At 44.5% G+C, this 15,070-nt stretch overlaps 10 protein-coding genes across 14 annotated transcripts in view; 4 read left to right on the forward strand and 6 right to left on the reverse strand.

Moving 5' to 3' along the window:
• LOC108044137 (chromatin modification-related protein eaf-1) overlaps positions 1–3,745 on the reverse strand; it is a 29,779-nt gene extending 26,034 nt beyond the window's left edge. For 3 of the 5 annotated variants that reach the window (XM_044458831.1, XM_044458828.1, XM_044458832.1), the window contains exons 1-3: positions 3,611–3,745; positions 2,035–2,272; positions 556–1,348 (exon numbers count right to left, since the gene is read on the reverse strand). In XM_044458831.1, coding sequence (XP_044314766.1) covers positions 556–1,304 — 749 coding nt within the window. In that variant the 5' untranslated portion in view covers positions 1,305–1,348; positions 2,035–2,272; positions 3,611–3,745. Of the gene's footprint in view, positions 1–555; positions 1,367–2,034; positions 2,273–3,610 lie in introns of all 5 variants that reach the window. The other 2 variants (XM_044458829.1, XM_044458830.1) reach the window with 2 other exon arrangements.
• Positions 3,746–4,093: 348 nt separating this feature from the next.
• On the forward strand, positions 4,094–4,969 carry LOC108044149 (elongation of very long chain fatty acids protein F). The gene is made up of 2 exons (XM_017123036.2): positions 4,094–4,359; positions 4,413–4,969. The coding sequence occupies exons 1-2, from the start codon at positions 4,144–4,146 to the stop codon at positions 4,956–4,958; spliced, it is 762 nt and encodes a 253-aa protein (XP_016978525.1). The 5' UTR covers positions 4,094–4,143; the 3' UTR covers positions 4,959–4,969.
• A 109-nt stretch (positions 4,970–5,078) lies between these two features.
• Positions 5,079–7,183, forward strand: LOC108044146 (nucleoporin Ndc1). Its single transcript, XM_017123034.2, has 2 exons — positions 5,079–5,627; positions 5,739–7,183. Exons 1-2 carry the CDS (start codon positions 5,230–5,232, stop codon positions 7,075–7,077), a joined length of 1,737 nt encoding a protein of 578 aa, XP_016978523.1. The 5' UTR covers positions 5,079–5,229; the 3' UTR covers positions 7,078–7,183.
• On the reverse strand, positions 7,109–8,391 carry LOC108044147 (putative OPA3-like protein CG13603). Its single transcript, XM_017123035.2, has 4 exons — positions 8,162–8,391; positions 7,938–8,106; positions 7,739–7,881; positions 7,109–7,679 (listed from the first exon to the last, which is right to left on the reverse strand). Exons 1-4 carry the CDS (start codon positions 8,301–8,303, stop codon positions 7,369–7,371), a joined length of 765 nt encoding a protein of 254 aa, XP_016978524.1. The 5' UTR covers positions 8,304–8,391; the 3' UTR covers positions 7,109–7,368.
• A 199-nt stretch (positions 8,392–8,590) lies between these two features.
• Positions 8,591–9,269, reverse strand: LOC108044145 (putative OPA3-like protein CG43998). The gene is made up of 2 exons (XM_017123033.2): positions 8,959–9,269; positions 8,591–8,897 (listed from the first exon to the last, which is right to left on the reverse strand). The coding sequence occupies exons 1-2, from the start codon at positions 9,267–9,269 to the stop codon at positions 8,756–8,758; spliced, it is 453 nt and encodes a 150-aa protein (XP_016978522.2). The 3' UTR covers positions 8,591–8,755.
• A 53-nt stretch (positions 9,270–9,322) lies between these two features.
• On the reverse strand, positions 9,323–10,117 carry LOC108044143 (optic atrophy 3 protein homolog). The gene is made up of 3 exons (XM_017123031.2): positions 9,783–10,117; positions 9,564–9,732; positions 9,323–9,512 (listed from the first exon to the last, which is right to left on the reverse strand). Exons 1-3 carry the CDS (start codon positions 9,922–9,924, stop codon positions 9,323–9,325), a joined length of 501 nt encoding a protein of 166 aa, XP_016978520.2. The 5' UTR covers positions 9,925–10,117.
• Positions 10,118–10,208: 91 nt separating this feature from the next.
• LOC108044144 (putative tRNA 2'-phosphotransferase) lies at positions 10,209–10,963 on the forward strand. The gene is made up of 2 exons (XM_017123032.2): positions 10,209–10,391; positions 10,495–10,963. Exons 1-2 carry the CDS (start codon positions 10,302–10,304, stop codon positions 10,867–10,869), a joined length of 465 nt encoding a protein of 154 aa, XP_016978521.2. The 5' UTR covers positions 10,209–10,301; the 3' UTR covers positions 10,870–10,963.
• Positions 10,849–12,433, reverse strand: LOC108044142 (26S proteasome regulatory subunit 4). Its single transcript, XM_017123030.1, has 2 exons — positions 12,300–12,433; positions 10,849–12,238 (listed from the first exon to the last, which is right to left on the reverse strand). Exons 1-2 carry the CDS (start codon positions 12,300–12,302, stop codon positions 10,922–10,924), a joined length of 1,320 nt encoding a protein of 439 aa, XP_016978519.1. The 5' UTR covers positions 12,303–12,433; the 3' UTR covers positions 10,849–10,921.
• Positions 12,434–12,649: 216 nt separating this feature from the next.
• Positions 12,650–13,753, forward strand: LOC108044155. Its single transcript, XM_017123048.2, has 2 exons — positions 12,650–13,011; positions 13,073–13,753. The coding sequence occupies exons 1-2, from the start codon at positions 12,730–12,732 to the stop codon at positions 13,667–13,669; spliced, it is 879 nt and encodes a 292-aa protein (XP_016978537.1). The 5' UTR covers positions 12,650–12,729; the 3' UTR covers positions 13,670–13,753.
• On the reverse strand, positions 13,753–14,812 carry LOC108044157 (40S ribosomal protein S19b). Its single transcript, XM_017123049.2, has 3 exons — positions 14,723–14,812; positions 14,347–14,660; positions 13,753–14,290 (listed from the first exon to the last, which is right to left on the reverse strand). The coding sequence occupies exons 2-3, from the start codon at positions 14,650–14,652 to the stop codon at positions 14,129–14,131; spliced, it is 468 nt and encodes a 155-aa protein (XP_016978538.1). The 5' UTR covers positions 14,653–14,660; positions 14,723–14,812; the 3' UTR covers positions 13,753–14,128.
• Between the last annotated feature and the right edge of the window lie 258 nt (positions 14,813–15,070).

Raw genomic sequence — 15,070 nt, forward strand, 5'->3', positions numbered from 1 at the left:
CCCTGAGGCGATTGGACAGGGAGAACAATTACAAGTACCCAGGCCAGCAGATATATCCACATACTCGATGCCTTTCAACATATCTGAGTAAACATTTTATTTGAGTTTGTAATTATGTGTGCTTGATGATAACTCGCAGATAATGCCAGGTAAATATTTGCCCCCGCTTCGTTGATGGTTGCTAGTTATTGCTTGTGCCTCGTTGCAAAAACATTTCTGACACGACTACCACTGGCCGCAACCCCCCTAGACGCCCACTAAACAACCAAGAGCCGCCCCCCTCCACCTCAAACCCCTCGGACAGTGGCATTTCCTGTACCGAGAGGGGATCGCTGAACATTTTTATGGCTTCTCGAATGCGTTTGCGTTTGCCAGACAATAACCAGATTGACTTTTAGCCCGGGCCCCCAAAGTGCTGTAAATGTCATGTCCGTACAACAGCCCAGCGACAGAATCAACAAGCTCTTTCTCTGTGGAGAGTGCTCAACCAGGAGATATCCTGTAACCATAGATGTTCCCCGATATTCCCTTTTGGCCAAATGGGCAACTACTCACCTGATGTAGGCCACCTCATTGTTGTTGGTTAAGCGACGCCAGCCAGGGGCCAAATTTCCATTGTAGCTAGTCGTCTTCTTGTTGCTACTACTATTGCTACTGGCATTGTTGGCTTTGGCAACATTCTTCGCATAGAGCTGATTGTTCTGACTCATTTGACGCGATGCAATGGTTGTCGGCATGCAATGCGTTGCCGCAGCAGCAGCAACAGTTGCTGCCGTTACTCCTGGTGCCACCGTTGACTTTATTGGCAACTTTATTTGCGCCTGGCGCTGTTTGGTTTGTTGCTGTTGTTGTTGTTGCTGCTGCTGCTGTTGTTGATGTTGCAGCAGGAGTTGCTGGTTGCTAGTGGGGCAGACAAATATGTGCTGCTGACTGGTGCGCTGCTGTTGTTGTTGCATCGTGTTGCCGTTGCCATTGCCATTTACCAAGCCAGCTGGTAATATCTGTTGCGAATGCTGCTGATGTTGCTGCTGCTGCTGTTGCATCGATGCGCTTGTAACGACCCGCGATACAAATTTTGTCTGCTGCTGCTGGAAAAACTGATGATGTTGCTGCTGTTGCTGTATCTGCTGTTGATGCATCGGCAACATTTGCTGCTGCTGCTTGAACATGTTGATCTGTTGATGCTGCTGCTGCTGCTGCTGGTGATGCATTTCGCTGGCCACAGTCTCAGCACTCCCAGCAATATTGAGTTTATGCTGGTGCTGATGTTGCTGCTGTTGCTGACCAGCAGAAGCGGCGGCCATGGCGATAACAGCAGCCGTTTAGTAGCTCCTCCGCGATTCAGGGCCTGCAAAAATTCAAGATACTTCGCCTATTAGTCACACCGTATCACAATATTTAATTATTTACATTTTATTTACTTTTTCGTATTATTAAAGTAAAACGGGCCTGTTTTAAAACAAAATAATTAAGCTGCTTATTGGGATAAAATTAAATTAAAAGCATTTCTCTGAAATTTAAATATAGGCATATATAGTGTTTATTTCTAAAAAAAAGTTAAATCGAAAAAGTTGAGTTTTTTTTAAAATTAGAAGAAACGGTTTTCAAATATTTAAGATGTAAGAATATGTACATAGTTGATAATTTTACATTCCTATTTGTTATCATCCCAGATCTTCGAGGGCTTTGTCTCCGGGTTTTAGGTTGACTCAGACCTCGAAATAAATCGAATGGAATTGCGTTGTGGCCTTTGTTTTTTTCTGGTTGCTGACCGACTACTTACAAAAACAGAAGAATTGGAAGCCCAATCAGCGTTTATGCGTTGAGCGTGTAATGAACATGGAAGTGGCCTAAATCTGGTTTATTCGCCATCTCACGCACATCCAGCGCACAGACAAGGTCATAAACCCGTACTAGCACTTAAATAGATACTGCTAACTGGGCGATCGTATAAACGACAAATCGTAGGCCGCACCTTTCGTTATTTATGCGTTGTTAAGTTTTTGCCCCCCCCTTATTCTCCTATCCGCTTACCTTTTAGCGTGCTTTTCGCTTTGCTCATTTGCCAGCATATTAAATTAATTTTGAGTTATTGTGTAAACGAGACGCGGCCATGTCATGTTCATGTTTTTATGGTTTCTTTTTTTAAAACACTTAATTTCACTTTTTTTTCTGTATTATTATTATTTTATATGCCACACTGCTTCTATTTGCTGTAATAGTGCGACAACGACTTTTCTACTTGAGCTGCGTGTTGTGTTGTTGTTTTTTGCTGCACAGAAAAAAACGAGTTGGACGATTACTCATTTTAAGTGATTTGGAAATGTGGAACGAAATTATTTTAATATTTTGTCATTGGCATACGAATCATACCCAAAAATTAAGTTAGATGAAGAATATTTGGTTAATTTAGAAGCTTTTGGGTAAAATTAAAATATTATATATATTTAAAACAGATATCCCTATATTTTTCTTGTAAGCAAGAAGCCAAATCATATGTTGTTATTAATTTTTGTTTCTGTGCACAGTCTGCTCATGACTTCATTTAAAATTCAGAAAACGAACGTCAGCAGTGGCGAATGGAGAGTGGAGAGCAGAGAGCGCGTAAAAGTAGGTGAATGGAGCATGAAGACACCAAAGCAGAGAGAAAGGAAAGAGAGCGAGGGGGAGGTTGTGGGAGGCGGGGGTTGGGCATCACCCACACCACTCTCTCCCTTCTTTTTACTTTAGCACAATTTGCAGACTGTTTTTTAAGTAGTATAATTAATGCGTGCTTGTTTGTTTGTGTGGACACCACCTGCCCTGCGGTTCTGCTCCGGCGATCATCGCCCAAACAACACAAACAACACTCGCGGAGAGCAGCTGTTTGCCTTGGGCTGTGCACTATGGTCAAAACACCAATTTTCCTGGCATTAATTAGTAACTTTAAAAAAATGCGTTTATAATAACAAAAAGGAAATTATTTTGATAAATAACCGAGTCATATTTCTTTTTTAGGAGGGAATTTTTTGTTTCCTATTCTGTGCTAATAATGTTTATTATTTAATAACATTTTTACTTGATGTAACAGAGTTTCTAACTTAACAATGAAGCGGTAGATTGATTTTTTGGCAAACACAAAAACTAAGCGCCGTTAAAAAATCTTGTTTAATCGACTTTTTAAAGTTTGTAATTGGCCCACCGTGCAGTGGGATGAAAACGAATATTGGTGGCTATCTCGGTGCACTGGTATGGGTATTGGGCAATCGCACACACACGCGTGCCTATGCTGCGGTTTACTGCTGCTATAATATGTACAAAGTGACCTCAATACGCATTACGCTACAACACAACACACACATTTTGTCACTGACAACTGCACTTCGTCTTTGGCTTTATTATGCACAGACTCGGATTACGCCAAATGCCAATTAAATATGAATTAATTACAACAATTTTGTGTCGCTCGTTCGATTCACGCAATATTATGGCCCTCTCTCGCTCTCTGAACCTTTCTCTCGCTCCCACTTGCACTCGCATTGGCAAACGCGCACACGAAAATTTTCTTTTCTACTGCCCGAATTTCGACTTTTGTCCACTTTCTTTGCGGCCAATTGGCCCTTTTACACACCTAATTACGGAGCTTTTTTTGCTGCGGAGAGTGCGCGCATTTGTTTTGGAATTTTTATGCTGTATTTAACGGAAAATCGACGGGCGCTGACCGTACCTCCGTGCACTTTTCCGACCGCGACAACAACAATTGTGATGTGACCAGAGGTGGGACATTGGAGCTGAGACAAAAATCGATGCTATCGATTTGACTCAAATCGATATTTCCTTGCGATTATTTTCCCGCATCTTGCGAATATCGATATATACAGACGTTTCACCACACTGCTTGGTAACGAAAACGCATCCCTAACACTCAACGAAATAATTTAAAAAGGTTGGCGGGATCGATTTTATATTTTTTAAAATGTATATTTTTAGCCAATCCTAACGGCTGTTTAAAATTAATGAAATAAAACAATTAAAATCCTTCAGTTACCTTGTTACTTGACAACTATTGAATTTTCAGCCAATCAAACAACATGAAAGGCTAAGTTTTCAAATATTTGGCTATTAAATAAAATAAAAAAAATCAAAAATCAAAAAGCGATAATAATGTTAGAAATATTTAGGACACCCTATGCAGACTCCAAACAACTGCCATTGGCCAGTGGGCCGGGACCTATCCTGATTATCATTACCGGCTATCTGTTGGTCGTTTTTAAGGCGGGCCGGAAGTTCATGGAGCACCGCGAGCCATATAATTTGCGAGGTGTGCTCAAGTGCTACAACATGTTTCAGATATGCTACAATATGATGATGCTATTGCCCGTGAGTCCGTAATCAAAGGGTTTAGACATTAAATTGAAGAGGTTCTCCCTTAGGGTTACTACTTTCTCTTCGTGTTTAAGCCATACAACATGCGCTGCATGACTGTCCTGCCGCAGGATCATCCGTTGAAGGATTGGGAACGCAGCATCAGCTACGCGTACTACATAAACAAGATCGTGGACCTGCTGGACTCCGTCTTCTGTGTGCTGCGCAAGAAGTACGCTCAAATTACTTTCCTGCACGTATTTCACCACGTCTTGATGCCCACTGCGGGATACCTGATAATCCGCTTCCAGGGGTACGGAGGTCATCTCTTTTTCCTGTGCTCCTTCAATGTCATCGTGCACGTGTTCATGTATGGCTACTACTACTCGGCGATCGAGAGCAAGACGGTGTGTTGGAAGCGGTACATGACCCTCCTGCAAATGATGCAGTTCGTCCTTATGTTTGGCCACTGTGCCTTCACCGCCATGCAGCGCGAGTGCAAGGCCTCGCAGGGCACCCTCTACCTGGTCAGCTGCTCCGCCGCGGTCATGTTCATGATGTTTGCCAACTTTTACGCTCAGTGCTATATGAGACCGAAGGACAAGGAGAATTAATTGCATGATTGTCAGTTTTCAATTTAAAAAACACTTTTTAAATATTAACCGTTCTGATCGCGAGGGCACATTGGGGGTACTCAATTGAGCTATCGAATTTATGGCCAGCTCTAATTTCCGCATACGGTCACACTCTCAAAGAGCAACAAAACGCGCGCGTTGCCGGCAACCGTCGAAAACTCCAATTATTTGCGAAATTGCTATTAAAATTTGTAGAATTAATTTAAATTATTGGTAACCGGTCGATGGTTCGACAACTTTAACTGGAAACATGTCCGCCAGCTCCTCCAGCAACGCTTGCAAGCTTTTGCTGCTCGGTCGTTGTCTGCGCGCCGTGCTCCTCAGCGTGGCCATCCAGTTCCTTCTGCTCACGGTGTTCCTGCTGTCGGTGAACTTCCAGCTGCTGCATCCGCTCTCCTGGGTGACGGGAACATTGCGCCTGGTGGCCAGCTGGTACACCTGGTTCGCCAGCATCCCGCTGGTTGCCTCCGTTGTCCTGTACGGCGTCTCCCTGTGCCAACAACACCTGTCGGAGCGGCCCTACTGCCCCACCCGCTATCGCTGGCTGCTCCACTACGGTCCCCGTAAGCTGCTCCTCCTAGGAGCCCATCTCCTGGTCGGATTCCTCACCGCGTGGCTCTACACGGGCTATCTACACACGGACTACCAGTAAGAGTTCTGAAAATGGGTAGATTTTGGAAGCAGAAAAGACCATCTTTTAAACTCCAACCCCAATAAGATTTTATTATTTCTTGACTAATGATTATCCCTTTACCCTAGACATTTGCGGTACAAGTGCTATGGCCAGGAGTGCATAAGTGCCTACCATGTCTATCTGCTGGGCATGGGCATTACGGCCGGCTGCTACTACTTCGTCTCCGTCCACATGCGTCAGGAGGTCTCCATTGAATTCCCCATTGTAGAGCAAACCCGGGGCGAGAAGCTGCGTGAACTACTTTACGCCAGTTTGGCCCGATCTCTGGTCAGATCCCTGCTACCCACGCTCAGCTACACCCTCGTCTTTTGGCTCTTTGGACCCCTGATTTGCCACAGACTCAGCCACATCCTCTCTGTGGACTTGGACGAACGGCTGGAGGGTTTCTTCGGAGTCGCCACTAATGTACGTCTGCTTTTCTATGGCTATTTGCTTACTGTCCAGATTCTGAGTAATATGCACCTCATGCGCTGCTTCTACGGCATGGTACTCTCCGAAGATCTGCCTTTGGTGGTGTCCAAACAGCGAGCGGCCTTTGCCCACGAACAAGAGGTGACTATGGTCGCTGGGCTCGGAGTCTTCAACGTTTATGTTGTACAGTGCCTGGCTGCTAACTACTTCTACAAGTTGGCCCTGCGAAAGGATTCGCCGCAGCGGGCGGAGATATTCCAGCTTACGGAGCCGGGGAACCGCCCAGCGAATTGGCGCACCCTCTGCGACCAGTGCCTGAGTATTCTGGGCAGCTTCACCGAGGAACTTACCGAGTCCATGCAAAAGATCAGTGTGCTTAATGGTGCCCAGAGCCTACCAATGCCAAAGATTAGCGAATCGATTACAACCAGTTTTATGGCCGAAAAGCTACTGATGCGACAGTACAACCAGATGCACGGCATCCGACCCATTGTGTCGCCCAGACGCGAGGATGCAGTGGATAGACCGGCGGATGGCATTCGTCATGTGCCAAATTGGTGCGAGCGCGTCTCCAAGCAGTTGGAGCAGTCCCTGCAGCGTCTGGCTCAGCGAGTGCCCGGAATTGTGTACCTCTTTGAAGAACCCGAAGGCGCCAAAACGACGTTCCTCCTGGCAAACTCCCTGCCCGTGGTGTACTTGACTCAAGCCCTGGCCCAGATTTGCGTGGCCTCGCTCAAAGAGGATCCATATGGGGTGGTGCAGAACGATCTGCCAGCCATTATCAAGGCGATAAACAAGCTACGAAATGAGCTGGAAAAGCTGAGCAGTGTGATAGGCAACATCAAAGTACCTAGCTCCAACTTTAATGTCCTCCGATGTGCTGTGCGGCGCAGTTTGTACGCTATCTGCAATTCCTTCTGTGACTACCTCGGCGATATTCTGCCGCCCGGCGAGGAGTTGCGCCAGTTGCAGGCCCTCGTCTGCCAGGAGTAGAACCCATCCATCACATTTAAAACTTATCTTGTACACTGTTTTTCATCTCTTTCATTAGTTGTTGTCTGCGGTAACAATAAAATTAATAAATATAACTACAAACGTACAATAGTTATACAAAACTATTGACTTTTTTACTTAGAGTACGAAATGGTAACACGCGATTTGATCATAACTACTACAGGTGAAATAGTTTGCAGGGTGAATGTGAACGAGCGGACAGCTTCACTGCTCCTCCATGGCCACTGCCATCATGAGCAGCGCCACATCCTGCTCCAGTCGGCGATTGGGTCATAGCTCTGTTTTCGCTGGCAGTGAGCTGACGACGGTGACGTTGGCTGCCTCTCCTAGGGACTGCTCCAGCTGCTCGGCCACCTCATCCAGGTGCCTCAGTGCCTCCTTGCCCTTGCGGTTGCGTCCGTCCACGAAGATCTGCGTGTCCAGGAAGTGCAGGGCACGGAAGGCCATGCCGCCAAGGGGGTCATATAAGCTCTCGGCGTTCTTGGGGTTTCTGGCATTGGCGCTCTGGTCAGGCGTACTGGGATCGAAGGGCACGTACTCCTGAATGGGCTCCTTGTGCCAGCGGAAGATGTTGCGCGAATCTGAAAGGAGGCGTTGTTTGATCATCTTATACATTTGAATACTTTAGTAGCCATAGAACCTAGATCAGCTAGCACTCGCGTCATTTCGCGAATCTGGGCATCCTGTCGCTCCAGCCGGAAGCTCATCTCCGTCAGCGTGTTGGTCAGGTCCATCTTCTCCGACTGCGCCAACTCGTTCTTCTTGTTCTCCTTGATGGTTTGACTGGAAGGTGAAAATTGTCATAGCTTGGAGATGACCAGAAAAGCTTGAGCACTAACCGTGAATATTCGAAGATCAAAAGACCGGCTCCGATCGAAAAGATGATGAACTCGCCCAGCAAATTGGCTCCCAGTTCAATGGCCATCGCCTCGTTCAGTGGCGGAACATTCACCCGGCCGCCCATGTTCAGCGCCCACATCTTGGTCTTCACCTCCACCCAGTTGTAGACTGAAAAAGTGGGAAAACAGTCGTAATCTCATCTTATCGAATCGGATTTACTTACACTGCGCCGGCGGCATGCAGATGTACTTTCTGAAAAAGGGACTGGACTTGGCATTTGACTTGAGCACGTTGGCTATCGGTTTGCTGATCTGCTTGATGGCCAAGACGCCGAGCTTGGCCGCCGGGAAGACGCCGATAACCATTATGTTAGTTGTTACTAATAGCTATTACAAAATATTCATGCAAAATTAGAGATGGGTGCAAGATAGCGGTGTGCGTAGTGAGGAACGATATGCTCCCCTTTAGTGATGGCAAATTTAAAGACTTTTTAAGGCCGTTATAATTATGAGGCCCCATCGATAGTGTATTTTCGAAAGTCAAAAATGTAAGCTGTAAATTTAAAGTTTGTTTGATAATCAAAAAAAAATGTATCATCTTCAAGTGTTTTAAAAAATTTACCACGAAATGCTTTATTGTTCTATACATTGGATTTCTGTGTATAAAATACAATTATTTTTTATTTTGTTAATATAATGAATCTTATTAAATTAATAAAGAGATAAATAAACTTTTCAAATTTTCACTAACAAACGAATTATCCATAGAGATTTCGGGCTATTTACAGTGGTTACAAAACATTAAAAAACGTCACTTTTCAGTTTTTCACGGCTGCCTTAATACAGTTAATGTCATGTTCCTGCCGCTCAATATTGTCACTTATACGATCCACACGTTCATCCAAAGCTCTTCTTTCCTCCTCAACCTGCTGTTGTTTTTTCTGATCATTTTTATAAGATCTAATACAAATACAAAAATGATATTAAAACTGGTTTTAAAATATCATGGTTTTAGTCCCACTTTGAAACCTCATAGTATATTAGTCCTAGTCCAATGGCAACTACAATGGCCTCACTCAGCATATCTGCGCCCAATCTCGTGGCGATCGGAGGTGTAAGGCGTGGAATCCTCCTGGGCTGTTTCAGGCGAAGCATTCGCATTTTGGAACGGACCTCAAAGACGTTGTAAAGTTGAGCCGGCGGCATAATGACATAGTGCCGAATAAATGGGTGATGTTTGCCCATCCACATCAGAAGATCGCCAACTGGCTTGCTTACCCGCTTCAGGCCAAACATGAATAGTTTTCCCACTGGAAAACTGCCGATCACCATTGTAACTTTAAATTTCCCACGAAGTTAAATGTGACTGGCTTCTCAAAGCCAGTTTAGTTACATTCCGGATCCCTCGTATCACTATATCCTCGATCGCTATCTCTACGCCTCACCATCGTTCTAAGCTGATTGATAACCATCTCCTGTCGGGATACCTTGTTGACTAGGTCACCAATTCTTTCCTCCAGTTGCTCCCGATGCGCCTTTTGCTTTTGCTGCTTTATTCTGTCATTCTTTGCCTGCCTAAAACACAAAAAATAATCAGTTAAAATCAATATAATACAGAAACTAAACCTGGAGAACTCTGCTATTATGAGCGTAGCACCAATCAAAAAGATGCACATCTCGCCTAGGATATCGCTGCCCATTTCAATTTTCATTGCATCATTTAATGGGGGAATAAACCGAGGTTGTCCCAGTCCCAGCATCCACATCTTTGAGCGCACATCGATTACGTGATATACTAAACACGATTTTCTTAGAATCAATATTTAATTTCAAAGAAATACTTACATCTTGCTGGTGGGGAGACAACCAGGGATTTAAATGACTCATTCTTTTTTGCCGTTCGCTTAATCAGATTGCTAATGGGTTTACTTATATGCTTAATGCCTAGCAAAGCGAGTTTCCCAAGTGGAAAAACACCCACAACCATTTTGCAATCCCTTCTCTCACAATAAGTGAAAATTTCAGAATTCAAAATGCATCAGTGCTGTAAAGCATTATTGGAAATGCCAATTCGACGGTCTGGCAGCTCTGAAGGGGCGGGAAATTCGAAATACTATTACCCGTGATAGTTTACAAAATCGACTTAATACGATTTCTGATTTCTTTTTATTTGTTTTTGGTTGTTTTATAATCTTTTAAAATTCTTTAAATATATTCTGTAATTATTGTGTAGTTTTGCCTGTTTCAATGTAAACATTGTATTATTTGGCATTTAAGACCCGGTCACACCTGTTGTCCAGAAACTCTCATTTCATTTGTTATTAATTGTAATATAATTTAATACTATTATTTTGGCTACAAACAATGTCGTATATATCAAGTTCTGATGAGGAAACCGACTTTAAAGAGATAAGCTCTACAAATTACCAACGTGTGCAAGAAAAAGTCGCAAAAGTAGGTTTAAAAACACACTTGCCGTGGCCAGCCTTCATGAACAACCAGCTGTTTACTATTTATTTTAAAATCTATAGGACTTAAAAATGCCCTTTTTTTTAAGATTAGCTACGCAGATGGCATTGCCGATGGAAGGGAAAAAGTCTTCCAAGAGAGCTTCGACGAGGGCTTTGAGGATGGATTCAAAACTGGCTTCGAACTGGCCAAATTCAGTGGCTTTTATGAAACCCTGAAAAATGCGGAGGCGGGAAGTCTAGAACTGACTACAGAACAAGAACTTTACCAACTACTGAAACTAGCAGATGCCACGGATAAGACGCACTTCAAATATCTGGAACATCAAGGAGAACCTCTCAACGTTATTTCGGAAAAACAAAGGACATACGTAGATGACCTTTTGGTGAAATTTGATCAGCAACTCCCAGCAACTACAAATTTATTCTCATCGGGCAGCGACTCTAGTGTTAATGTGGTTTAATGCATTTGTTTGGGAATTATCAAAATTAACTGAAAATATATCTGCTTGCGACTTATAAATAAAGGCCCTCGGGCGTGCCCTCCTTCTTCCGGTACAGGACGCTCTCCTTTGACTTCTTGAAGTCCTCGTTGGTCACCTTCATGCGGCGTTCACGCAGCGCCATCAAACCGGCCTCCGTGCAGATAGCCTTGATGTCAGCGCCGGAGAGATCATCCTTGGCCATGATCAGCTCACTGAGGTTCACATCCTCGGCCAGCGTCATGCGCGATGTGTGGATGGTGAAAATGCGGCGCTTGGTCTTCTCATCCGGCAGCGGAAACTCGATCTTACGGTCAATACGACCGGGACGAATTAGCGCCGGGTCCAGGGTCTCTATGCGATTGGTGGCCATAATCACCTTGACATCACCACGCGAATCGAAACCGTCCAGCTGGTTGAGCAGCTCCAACATGGTACGCTGAATCTCGCGCTCTCCACCAGAGTTCGAGTCGTAGCGCTTGGTGCCTACAGCATCGATTTCGTCGATGAACACAATGGAGGGAGCATGCTCTTCGGCCACTCGGAACAGTTCGCGCACCAACTTTGGTCCGTCACCCAGGTATTTCTGGATGAGCTCTGAGCCTACCACACGCAGGAACGTGGCCGAGGTCTGGTTGGCCACCGCCTTGGCCAGAAGGGTCTTGCCCGTGCCCGGCGGACCGTACAGAATGACGCCCTTTGGCGGCTTGATGCCCATCTCCTCGTAGTACTCGGGATGGGTCAGCGGCAGCTCGACGGACTCCTTGATCTCCTGGATCTGAGTGTCCAAGCCACCGATGTCCGCGTACGTTTCCTGTGGAGCCTTCTCCAGCTTCATCACCGTGACCATGGGATCGGTGTCGTCACTAAGGACTCCCACAACGGCATGGACCTTGTGGTTAAGTAGGACAGAGCAGCCGGGCTCCAGCTGGTCCTTGTCCACGAAGGACAGGATGCTCACATAGTGCTCGGAGCCTACCGATGTGGACACGATGGCATGGTTGTCATCGATTATCTCCTCCAGGTTGCCCACGGACATGGGTGTACCCCGCAGGTCGTCCACCTTGGAACGCTCCTCCTCGTTTTTCTCGTCTTGGGGCTTCAGACGCTCCTGATTGCGGATGAACTCGTCCTCCATCATCAGGTAATCCTTGATCCGCTCCAGCTTGAGCAGCTTCAGGCGGCAGCGCGTGTGGGGCGTGACCTGGGGCAGCTTCATGGCCGCATCCGGACCCTTTGCGCGCCGCTTCTTCTTGCCAACGCGCGTCGGGATTGGGGGCTCGTACTTCTTCTTTTTGTCCTTGTCATCCTTCTTGTCTCCAGCTCCCCCTTGGGCTGATTGGTTTTGTCCCTACAAAGAGATACATCCCGATCATAAATAAGTTGCTGGTGATTTGCGGGGCATGGTTTACCATTTTACTGAGGTGCTGTTCGTTTACTAAACCTTTGATTAACTTTTTGACTCTTTATTGTCGGCAACAAAACAGAATTTCTACTAGTCATAAGCAACGCGAAGTTGGCTGCGGCTGAGATACCGTACTCACGAAATACGAAAGTCTGGCAGCTTTGTGCGTGAATCGGTGAACCAAATATTTAAAATAAATTTTGAAATAGATTAGAAAGGCAAACCATACCTGGATTTTCGGTTTTTAATACTAACAACTTAAATACCTTTTAATTTAGTGGAAATCGTTATTTTAAATAATCACGACTTATGTATATAACTCGATAACAGTGAACAGTCACTCCCTAACAGTCTGGCAACACTTGAAAATTGTTTATTGTTTGGTTTCTACCGCGAATTCTCTTAAATTTTTAAATTTGCTTTATTGCACCATATTAATGGATCAAAACGTCAAGAATATCGACCTCAATCTCGACAATATTGAGGTTCTGACCACCGGAACAGCGGCCGAGTTTGTGAACGGCATACTAGACTTTCTGCTTTTCCAACGCCGCCAAATTCCCTTCGTGTACAAAACATACAAATATTATGTGGATAAATGGTCTGATGCGGATGAGACAAGGGAATCGACGGATAGGGAGTCGTTTGCCCACTATCAGCTTAACCAGCAGCGCTCCAAGGCAAAGGCCACCAAGAAATCCATCAGTGACATGAGAGAGGTGGGGTTCCTGTTGCAGTCCTGCATAAGATTACTAATTGTTTCCCTATCTTTACTTGCAGCTCATTCGACAGGCCTTTAGGACCTCTGAAGTAAAGAGTCTACGATTTCTGTTCGGAAACAATACGTTTTTGCCCTCGGAGTCTTATACCCTGCACATACCACATGATTCCATATCCAGGGATCACTATTGCGAGCACCATGCTCTACCAGAAGGTCGCATAAATCAGGCGCTGCTCCGCCTCCTCACTTGCGAGGAGTTGCACACCCTCTTCTCCACGGAACTGAATGCTACCAATGTGTTCCTGGAAATGGAACTTCTAACAGGAAATGAGATTGCTCAAGGATCCCGAAAGGACCCGGCCAATCTGATCCCCAAGGATGTCTTGAGTCAATTGCCACGCAGTTGCAAGAACATACACATGCACCTCTTGCATTGCAGCGAGAATACATCGACTGAAATGCGCTGCTGCAAGGAAATGACCATTTTCGAGGACTTTGGCCTGCTGAATCTGAATAAATCTGAAAAAGAAGGTAGCAGGGCTAACGACTGTTCGGAGAGCACCAAGGAAACCAGCGGCTGGTGGCAGGCGGATGTCATAGTTCGAGGTTTCAGGGCTCCTGCCAACCAAAAGTCCGGAGAATTGTGGTCCAGCTAAAATTGTTGGTAGTTAAGACATACATCTAAACTAGTACGTTTGTGCAAATCCCAAGAATAAATGTGTCAAATTAATCATACTTATTATAAATCTGAACCTTTTTATTTGTGTAGGTTAGTAAGTGAAATATTGGTAAGTTTAAGGGTTTTAGAAAGTGTAATACAAATTAGCATATTATTATTTGATAATGTAAGAGTTTATGGAAGTGTGGTTAAATGGGGTATTTTTGAAAAAACGGTTTGCTTGGAGGGTTAAAAAAAAGTGTAACAATTATGATTTTGTTTCGTTGTATATAGTATTATATATATATTATATAACTCGTTTAGAGTTAAAACAAAAAAAGACTATGCATGTGAAGTCAAGTCTGATTTTTGCATGGTTCAAAAATGTTCTCGAAATTGTTAAATGAAGTATGTTGTTTTAAGTGTAGTTAAAATAGCAGATGATTTTGTTTACTAATTAAGTAGTGATAATTATGGGCTGTGGGTTGTTGACCTCTCGCTGCTTGGCCACAATCCGGTTGGCTATGCGGTCCATGTCACGTTGGCCTAAAGGAGTCAGCTTGCGACCCCCATCCGGATGCTTCTCCACCATGCGAGCAGCTTCCAAGGCTTGAAGAGCCTGTAGAAGATAGTTTTTAATAACTATACCATATTTTCGGATACCTTTCCAATCACCTTGCGAATGCAGCCATCCGAGGAGGTGCAGAACTGCGAAGGACGCGCTCCGTTTCGCTTGCGTCCTCCGTAAACCTTGGTAAGGGCCGAAACTCCTGATGGACTGCGCAAATACAGGTGCCTCATAATTGAGGCGCAACGAATATAAAACCAGTCTCCGTCGGTGGGCCCCGTCTCCTTAAACTTGGCCGTCTTTATGTAGTCCGCTTGCTCGGGCACGACAACTTTTCCGGATTTTTGGAGAAAAGTTGCTAAAGTTTTTGTCAGAACGTGCTGGTCTACGTCTTTAACTGTGACACCCGGCATCTTGCTGACTATGATTTTTAGTATTTTTCTTAAGGATGTTCTAGGTAATTCTGTATTAAAATTGTCTTACTTGTTAGGGAATAAAAAAGTTAGTTTTACTTCCTTGTGGACTTTTGCCAAAATGGACGTTTAAAAAATGGCACTTGCCAATGTGACCAAGTCTCTGAACAGGAAGAACTGCTTACCGATAGTTCTGCAGGTTACGACAAGTGTCTTGGCAACTCTATTATTAATTTTCGTTAAAAAATGGTTTCCTTTGATTTTCCGCTGAATCCTGTTCTAGAAAGGAGGTACAAAATATATAAATATAGCCTTTTTCTCTTAAAAATTAAAAGGCAAATATTAAAAAAAAGGCTCTCAGCATATTTTGTATTTGGAAATAAAAGAATTTAAAGTCGGCTTAAGTGTTTTTTCCTTT

Source organism: Drosophila rhopaloa, unplaced genomic scaffold (genome assembly GCF_018152115.1).
Source record: "Drosophila rhopaloa isolate 14029-0021.01 unplaced genomic scaffold, ASM1815211v1 contig_178, whole genome shotgun sequence".
Lineage (NCBI taxonomy): Eukaryota > Metazoa > Arthropoda > Insecta > Diptera > Drosophilidae > Drosophila > Drosophila rhopaloa.